Source organism: Pteropus alecto, unplaced genomic scaffold, assembly GCF_000325575.1.
Source record: "Pteropus alecto unplaced genomic scaffold, ASM32557v1 scaffold35, whole genome shotgun sequence".
In the NCBI taxonomy this organism is placed as follows: domain Eukaryota; kingdom Metazoa; phylum Chordata; class Mammalia; order Chiroptera; family Pteropodidae; genus Pteropus; species Pteropus alecto.
In genome coordinates this window covers 9,639,424-9,648,922 of record NW_006437828.1, presented here as the reverse complement: position 1 = coordinate 9,648,922, position 9,499 = coordinate 9,639,424, and the positions used below count along the sequence as shown (strand labels likewise).

General features: G+C 42.0%; 1 protein-coding gene and 2 pseudogenes across 1 annotated transcript in view; 1 reads left to right on the top strand and 2 right to left on the bottom strand.

The window, feature by feature from the left end:
• The first annotated feature begins 40 nt into the window (after nucleotides 1–40).
• Nucleotides 41–9,499, top strand: part of NUFIP1 (NUFIP1, FMR1 interacting protein 1) — a 30,146-nt gene continuing 20,687 nt past the window's right edge. The window contains exons 1-5 of the mRNA XM_006914958.3: nucleotides 41–479; nucleotides 2,481–2,563; nucleotides 3,692–3,790; nucleotides 4,567–4,629; nucleotides 5,505–5,581. Of these exons, the coding sequence (XP_006915020.1) occupies nucleotides 80–479; nucleotides 2,481–2,563; nucleotides 3,692–3,790; nucleotides 4,567–4,629; nucleotides 5,505–5,581 (722 nt within the window). The 5' untranslated portion in view covers nucleotides 41–79. The remainder of the gene's footprint in view (nucleotides 480–2,480; nucleotides 2,564–3,691; nucleotides 3,791–4,566; nucleotides 4,630–5,504; nucleotides 5,582–9,499) is intronic.
• On the bottom strand, nucleotides 4,744–4,862 carry LOC112482187 (annotated as a pseudogene).
• Nucleotides 6,270–6,388, bottom strand: LOC112482277 (annotated as a pseudogene).

Sequence of the window (9,499 nt, the reverse complement as noted above, 5' to 3'; positions counted from 1 at the left end):
GTTGGCTGAGCCGCGTAACGGAAGTGACGCGTAAGGCCGGTTCCCACGCGCACGCTGCGTTCTCTTCCGGGCGGGTGGCATGGCAGAGCCGGCTAGCGAATTCGTGACGCCCACCCGCTGGTTTTCGGCCCCCGAGCCGACCCCCAGGTTGGGGCTTCCGAGCGACACTGCCCCGCTGCCGGGCAATTGGATGCTCTGGGCGATGTTGCCGCCGCCACCACCGCCTTCGTCGTTGCCTCCCGCCGCAGGGTCAGCGCCTTCCTCCGAGGCGCAGCCCCCCAAGGAGACCCAGGCGCCTCCCGGCTTCGACGCCCAGATTCTTCCCGGAGCGCAGCCCCACTTCGACATCCAGTCCCGCCTCGATTCTCAGCCTCAAATCAACGGCCAGCCTTCCTGGAATTTCCAGGCTTCGACATCGTGGTACTGGAGACAGTCTCCTGGCAGATTTCCTCTGCATCAGAAGTCCCACAACCCTGCGGGTAGGTTGTCACTCCTCTCCGCGCCCCCCACTTTTCTTCTTTTCTTCTTCCGTCTTCTTTTTCTCTCCTTTCTCTCTCTCTCTCTGCACTTGGGATTCTGCGCTGCACTCTTGGAGTCCGCTCGTTCCTGTCTCACGGTTTGTCCGACAGGAATGTTTTCCTCCTCTGTTCATTCAATTTAGCATGAATTGCAACCACGTGTCAGGAACTGGGAATATAGTAGTGAGCCAAACATACGAAAATCCCGATCGTTATGGAGCTTATCCTCTGGTGCGGGAAGACAGACGATAAACAAATGAAGCAGTGTGTATTGGAAGGCAGTGAGTGCTGTGGAGGGAGATGGCAGAGAAGAATGATAGGGAGTACAGTTTTAAATGTCAGTATAGTCGTTAGGAAAGGTGACGTTCGAGCAAAGAATTCAGGGAGGTGAGGGATCAGCCGAGGATGCATCTGGGGGAATATGGATACAGGCAGAGGTCTGGATGCAGAAGCTGCAGATCAGATGGTAGCCAGTGTGGCCAGAGAGGACTGAGCCTGGGGTAGAATTGTAGAAAACTGAGGAAGAAGAGCAGACCTGTTAGGGCCTTGTGGATGATGGGACTTTGACATAGGTAGTGCAGGGGAGCGGTGTGATTTGATTTATGTTTTAAAAGGATTAATGTGGCTACTGATGAGAATTGACTGAAAGGAGACCAGTTAGGAAGTTATTGCAGTTCTCCAGGTGCGAGGTATTAGGGACTTGGCCCAGGGTGGAGCTCAGAAGGTGATGAGAAGTAGCTGGATTCTCGATATGTTCTGAAGGTAGAGTAGGACCAAAACAGTTTGCTGAAGAATAGGAGATGGGGAGTGAGGTAAAGAGAAAACGACGATAACTTAGAAGTTGTTTGCCAAACAAGTAGAAGGATGTGGATGTAGCAGATTTGGAAAGAAGACCAGGAGTTGGAATATGCGTGCGTCAAATAGAGATGCTGAATAGGCTGTTAGCTATTAGTTTGTACTTTCAGGGAAGATTTGTGGCTGGAGCTGTAAATTTGGGTGTCATCAGCACATAGATCATATTTAAAGCCCTGAGATTCTTCACTTGAAACCATTCTCCAACGCTGCGTAGGATTTCAGTTTACATTAAATTGGATCCAAATCAGTGTTTACTGTGTGCCAAGTGCTGGGAATACGAACGTGCCTAAGGCACTCCTGAGCCAGGTGAGGTGGGTTCATGAATGTAAATCACAGTCCAGTGTGCCTAGTGATGGAAGCACATACAGGGCAATTTCATAGTGTGGAGGAGTTAGGAGAAGGTTTTGGGAGATGTGTCTTGGGAAATGTTTAGAAAGATGGTTTTTAGGTAGAGGCAAAGGGAAGTCAGTACAAGGTGAGTTCTTAAGATTGCGGTGTTCTGGTGTGACTGGGGCCGTATCTGTGTAGGGCATGGGGGAAGAGTGTAGAAATAAACTGGGATCTCATCGAAGGACTCTAGGAAGCCATTTGCAGATTTTGAGCAGGAGTGTGACGATTTCAGGACTATTTTCGTGGTGTCAGTTGGGAGAGAGGACTTGGAAACTGGAAGACAATTTGGGAGGCTGTCAGAGTAATCTAGGTAAAAGCTCAGGGTTTCAGAGTTGGGTCCTTGCAGTAAGAAAGGAAAAGAATTTGAGGGAAAGTGAATTTCACAACGTTCTGTTTTCCTGGTATAAAATTGGTGCTGAATAGGGGTTTTACTGTTTATGTCTCTAACGTTTGAAATAACTACAGGGAATTTTATCAGGGTTGCTTGTCCATTACTTGGATGCCTAAAGCTTCTATGGCCACTTGATCTTACCCTCTGTATCTGAAAAATCTGAATTAAGTGGACTAGTTCTAATCTTTGTTAATTTGTTTAAACTACTATTCTTCCCAGAAGGGGTAGTTTATCACGGTTACTCAAGTATTTGTGACATGCTATAGCAAGTACAATTTTAAATAATTGTATAGTTGCAAACAGTTATGGATCTTTTTGTTTTTCAGTTAAACATTCTTATTTTCCACGAAAATGTGATGCAAAGTTCACTGACTTCAACTTCCCTCCCAGTAAAAAACAGAAAAAAAAGGTATTTTTGAAGATGTGCTTGAATGTTACGCTTTGCTCCCTGTGTGCTTCTTTCATGTCCTGTGTTCCTATCATAACTCTGTGTTTTGCATCCATTATCGACACGGTGGAGCTTTGCTCCAGTAGGATCTTGGAGCGTCTTAGCTGTAAGTAAAAATTTCAGGCAAAATCTTTTTGAGAAATAAGTGGAGAAATTTTAGAAAATGGAAACATTGACTCCATTTTAGTATAGTATCAGGAGTGAATGTAATTGAGAATTATGACTATAGATAAATGTGTTATTAAACCTCAATGAAGTAAAAATATATAATGTATACAAGTTATGTATAATATATGTGTATTTCTAGGAGATTGGTAGGGGGGAGAAGGAATTAAAAGTCTTGTATTTTTTTAATGAGGAACAACTCTTGGTCATATTCAGAAACCAAGTCTTAAAATAGGCTTCCTTTATTCCGATGTAGTTTGTCATTTGGTCTTTCAGCTTCAAAACTGTATAAATAATGGCTTAGTTTAGAATAAGTGCAGTAAAGTCTAAAGTATGAAATTAGTATCCTTTATTTTGACATGAAAATATATGTAGCTAATATTAACAAAATGTCATGAAAGTATATTATACTTATTATCTCAACATTAGACAGTTGGAGACAGTGTCCTCTATAGTTTATTATCGTAACTTTTTTGTTTTATGTTTAAGCATTAAACTCGCAAAGTGGAAACAAAAAGGAACTGATCTTCACCTAAATGTTCTTTCCCCTTCTGTGGTTTTACAATATATAGTTGTTTTTCCTTAAAGATGAAATGCTGTTTTTACGCTGAATATTTATTTTTAGATCATCTTGACATATACTCTACTAAGTCTTAATTAGATTATCACTTTGCAGTCTACTCGGTTTATATTAGCTCTACTCAGATTTAAAAATTTTTGTTGTGCTTGGTTTTTTCTAATATATTTGCTAAAAATAAAAGAACAGAATTATTCCTTAATTAGAAATGTCTTCAAGAGTTTCTCCCACGTATGAGGGCATGTGAACAATCCAAGTATGTATTACTAGAAAGATAATTATATTTTTATTATTGATGAAAAATTTTTTATTAAAAGCGTAATGCCTCTTCAATCTTTTTTTTGCAGAAAAGAAAAGAACCAGTTTTTCACTGTTTTTGTGATACTTGTGATCGTGGTTTTAAAAATCAAGAAAAGTATGACAAACATATGTCCGAACATACGAAAGTAGGTTTTCCTGGTTGTCTTCAAATTTATTTAGCAAAATGGGTATATTTGGTAGAAATTCTGAGCTGCTTTTCCTTAAAAGTTTATAATTCATAGAAATGTCAGATGACCTAACAGATTGGGACAGTGACCCTGGGATTTGCAGTTTGAGGGTAAGGGAGCCCCCTGCTTCAGGGCGAGGTGAGATGGCAGCAAAGAAGGGAGGTCTGGCAGCTGTTAGTGTGTGCGGGGGAGGTGCCTCTGCTTTGCCAGGGGCTGGTTCTCGCCCCCAGTGGCTCCGTGCACCTTCTGAGCGCTTTTCCCTTTGACGTTGCCCTTGGCCATTTAACTACACTGAATAATTTGCCGTGGCCCATCACACTCTGAGGGTGGTCTGGACCTCATGAGGTACTTAAAAATTTTTAACCAGAGTAACCGAGAAGTCAAGAAGTTAAAAAAGAAGTTCTCAGTTTGGAAAAGTTCCTCTCAGTTTATGGGACTGCTTCCCACTTCAGGAATAAAGAACATTTGACATCATTGGCGATGTCATGCATTCACTCAAGTGGACAAGTGAATGATTTGTGTCACCGTATCGTATACTTCGAGAATGTCATTTCTTTTTAAATACAACTCTTGGAGTGATCTTTATGTTGTTGATTTAACTATGCAGTGGTGACACCACGTAGATGGTGATAGGACCAGAATATGTCCGTGTATGTACTTCTAGGGTATGTTTAATATGTAAAACATGGAATAGCCTTTTTTCCCTTTCTTTCGTTTTTCTTTATCTCTCACAGTGTCCTGAAGCAGATTGCTCTTTCAGTGCACATGAGAAGATTGTCTCTTTACATTGGAGAAATGTAAGTTCTTGTTGCGTTTTTTATTTTTTATTTTTTAGGCAAGGCAACCCTTGGTTGACATCACAGATTGCAAGGACCTTGTCAGCTTACAATCTCTTATTTTTTATTTTTTTACACCTACAGCACCTGGTCTTCCTAGGTGGTCTCCCATCCAAGTACTGACCAGGCCCGACCCTGCTTAGCTTCAGAGATCAGACAGGATTGGGCATGTTCAGGGTGGCACGGCCGTAGACTTGTTGCATTTTTTTAATACATGCTCTTTTCATATCACTGATCTGTTTTCCTCACAGCTCTTCATTTACATAGCATCATTATAAGTAATATCCATACAGTACTTCGTACTTTGTACGGCACCTTTACATTTATGACTCAGTTTCATCCTCATAAACCACTATGTAAAGTAGGTAAACATTGGCCCCCTTAACGGATAAAATGATGATTTGCCTTGGGCCGCAGAACTCCTTCTTGCACTTGAGTTCTTTGACTCTTATTCTGTGGTGGTTTTTCTACACCATGCTGCTTCACATTATTTTGTGTATTTATTATTTAACTATTCCTCAATTTTGCTTTTTAGGGCGTTCATTTGGGTATTTAATGCCATCTGAGAAATGGGTGACATATTTACTTCGTAATGAAAATTACATTACTTTTTTTCCTTGTCAACGGCACCAATCTAAATACACGGGCAATTGTTTTTTATCTTTTAAAGGAAGAGTCACAATAAAGATGGATAAAGCCTGCTTACTTAGTGTTAAAATTCTCGCAGCTGGGAAATGTAATGTCGGGTATGGAGTCTCCATTATTCCCCGTAACACTTGAGTTTAGTCAGAAGCATAAATGTGCTTCCTGGCGTTCAGTAGGCTCTTTCCCCCTAGATGCACGCTCCTGGTATGAAGAAGATCAAGTTAGACACTCCGGAGGAGATTGCAAGATGGAGGGAAGAAAGAAGAAAGTGAGTAATGAGTTTAAACTCGTGAAATAACTTTCTTCTCCTGTGGCAAAGCTGAGTTCTTCAAAATAATGACTTTGCTCAAGCTGCTGCTTCTAGAAACTCGTATGTTCTCCATCTCCGACATTCTGCTCATTGCTTTAGCCCAGCGGAAATCCTGCCGCTTTGGAGATATTTTTCCTCATCTGTCTACAGGAATATCCTGCCCTTCTCTGAACTCGGTGTCTGATATCGTCACCTTTTAAGCACAGATGTCCCTTATTACAGTCCTATTGATGAACTTCTTTGCACGCGTGTCTTTAAAAAAAATAACTTATAGGCTTTACAGATGTAAGAACCATCTTTTACATGGTTCTGTTAACACCTTATGGTGTCATAGGAATGCTTATAAATGTTGATACATAACTACACATTTGTTGTTTTTAAAGAAATTGGGCAGAAATGTGTATGTGATTAATAATTGTGGTTATAAATTAGTAATATTATAATGCTACTTAAACTGCTGTGGTTTTGACCATGAAATTCTCACTACATTGGACAGTCATTGAGACAAACCAAATTGATCGTATTAAATGTAACACTTTCTAAAGTAGCATTCCCCATATGAATGTGAGCTGTGACCCTTGGTGTTTTGTGCAGTGAGTGCTTTATTTTTTTTTTAATTTAATTTAATTTCTTTATTATTTATTTACACCTACAGCACCTGGTCTTCCTAGGTGGTCTCCCATCCAAGTACTAACCAGGCCTGACCCTGCTTAGCTTCCGAGATCACACGGGATTGGGCATGTTCAGGGTGGCATGGCTGTAGCAGTGAGTGCTTTAAATGAAAGAATTCCACTGGCTAGAGGGACTTAAGGAATTTGAAGACGCGACCCGGTTTAGGTAGCATGCGTTTATATAGTCCCTAGTAGCAGACTAGTTTGATTTTCCAAGTTAAAGAGAAATCTCAGCAACCTTTGTATTAGTGTAATGTATGTTATGATATCTTCGAATGATGTCTTGACAGATGTTTAGTTTGATAATTAGATGTGAACATTCAGCATTGAAAAGGCAAAGATTTTACTATATATGACCAAGGTTGCTGAAAACAGAGAGGAGCAGACCCTTGCCTTTAAGACTCTCACTGTAATGAGATGTAGAATAACTCTGTGATGTGGGCGTGAGACCATACTCACCTGAAGCGTTAAGTTTAACCACGTAGAGAGAAGAATTTCTGGTCAAGGGGTACGTGGGGTCTTTCGAAAGCAGGGCCATCACTTTGTTTTGTAAGACTTCTCGTACGAGGTGTAGTGCCCGCCCCCTCCCCTCCATTCACTTTAATGCGTTATACATACAGCGAGATGCACCCCCTTTAATGCATAGTTCTGACAAGTGCTATCACCCCCAAAACCCCCTGCACCCTTTGTGGTCGGCTTCTCCCCACCTTCAGTCCCTGGCCTCCCCTAGTCTATTTTCCGTCGCTACGTTCACACCTTTGCAGATCATCAGATACTTGGAGTCATACAGTCTGCAGCTTTTGAGTGTGACGCTTTCACTTAGCACAGCGCATTTGAGATTCATTTCGGTCGCTGCATTTAGCAGTAACGTTTTCCTTTCCGTTGCTGTTGTCCGTTCCATTATGCGGATGTATTTGTTTGTTTATCCATTTCCTGGTTGAGGGACCTTCAGGACGTGTTCAGTGTTTGGTGATGACGAGTAAAGCCTCACGAACGCTGATGTGCAGGCTTTTGTTTAGAACTCGGATTTTCTCGGATTTGGGTAAATGCCTGGGAGTGTTATGGGGCGATCACGTGATAGGCACGTGTTTAACTTCATGAGACACTGCCACACCTTTTTGGCAGTGGGTTTTGAAATCGAGATGCAAGCATCAGATGGAAGAGGATGGCTGAGATACATGGTGCCTGCACCGTCACAGCTGTGCCCCTGTGAGCGGAGCAGCGACCTTACTCTGAGGCTCAGCGTGAAGGCGGTGACTTTTCCCAAACAAATGAAGTCCCAGGCTGGCGGTGCTGCTCCGCGGCGCCGATAGGCACAGGCTCGCGCCCGGTGCTCCTTAGTCGGTAGTTTCCATCCTCGCGTCCCCCAGAAGGTTCCCGCATATCCAGACACTAAGCCCTCGGTCTAGACAGGAAGAAGAGAACGAGGCAAAAGGCACCTGTGGCCGAGTTTGCCCCTTTTCACTACGAAAACAATGACTTTGTTTCTAGCTGCAGCCAGGAGACTTCGCTGTAGCTCTCGATGGCCGGAAGTGGGTTGCTTGGCCACCTTTAGTGACAGCAGAGTTGATGGAACACCCCCAAATAAAACACCGGGGAGGAGGGGAGAGCAGGCGGCAGGAGCATTTGCCTCAGTGCTTGGCGGAGAAGTTGAAAGCTTGTTGGCTTTCCAAACTCTGGTGTTTGGAAGCAGCTCTGGCCTTCTGAATAAAGGACAGACGAGCAGGTGTTTAACTCGCTTATTGGTGATTCTTTTTGTGTTGGACAGGCTGGGGCAGATGGGAGGGAGTCTACTTATAGTTTCTAGAATGTAGGCTGAAGGTATGACTGACAGGGCACAGAGTACCTTGGGGAAGACTGAGCAGAATCTAGGAGGTGAATAAGTGAGGTGAGATTTGTGAAATAATGAAATGCTTGAAGAGAATGAGGAACTTGGGTGAGGATGACGATTTTGGATCAAGTTTATTTGTACCTGTGATATCGCCTTGTTAGTAAAGTGTTCTGAAGTTATCTTTTGTTGCTTGCTGAACTCATCTGAGGTTCTTTGATATCTTGGTTCTCCAGTTCTGGCTTTTTAACGTATTAAGATATTATTTCTATAAGTGTACTTTATTAACAAAAAGTATGGGAAACATTTCTTTTGGCATATTTGATAGATTTCTCAAAGATAGACTAACATTCTCTCCACTAGCGTTTTTAAAAAACCTATTATGAAAATACATTCACTTTCTTAAATTTCTGTTATTCTCAATGTTTTTAAAATGTTATTTGAACTCCTAAAAGACTAAATTTCACATTGATATGCCAGGAAAGTCCTTATATCTTGAATTTTATTTTTCTTGTGAGAGCTACGTTCTTTCTGAGGAAGCTACTGTATTTTTTGACATGAAAGAAAGTTAAAGAGTTTGTAATTGCTGTGTTAGAAAATCTTGTGAAGGATTTTTCGTGGAGTAAGCATTTTAGAGCTGGAAGAAAACTCTAAGATTTGATTGGTCTATTGCTCCTTTATTTATTTATTTTTTAAAGTACACCTTTGCTTTTATTTCTTCATTTTTATTTTTTTCAGATTAGCCAAACTCAGAGGTGCCCATTGTATTGTAAGGTTAATTAAAACCTTAAAGCTTCTCACTGATAACTTGAAAAAAAAAAATTCCACTGCTAAAAAGTGATTTTTTTTCTTTATTCCTGACCTGCGAGGTTCAAATGCTGTCTGAGTTGGCCTTGGGGAAAACGAGCGGTAGAGGTTTATTTCCAAAACCTCAATTTTAGAAACTTTGAGACATGTTTGACAGGAGATGGGAGCCCACTAGGTGGAGCCGTTTTGTGATAATTATTTCAGTAGTTCCTGTGGCTCTGAGGAAAGCCTTTGAAATCGTGTCCCCAGTTCTTCCAGAATTCCAACAGAGGGGGTCTGCTCCTAAGGAATGCCACATCTTTCTGAAGTTCAGCAAGACTTAGGAATAAAGACACAGACGTGTGTCTCGTGCAGAAGCAGCGAGGTTCAGTGGGAGTGAAGAGAGATTGTGTTTTTATAGAGAACAGGCGTAGGGGGGAAGTCAGTGAGCAGGTGCTGGTTTGGGGTGAGGCAGGAACTAGAGAGTGTCGTGTAGCCGGAAAGGTGCGTGCGAGGATTTGGTGGGCTCCGTTTTACCTGTTTATCGGCTCTAGTGCTTAAGGGCTGTCACTGGACGCTTACATCACAGGC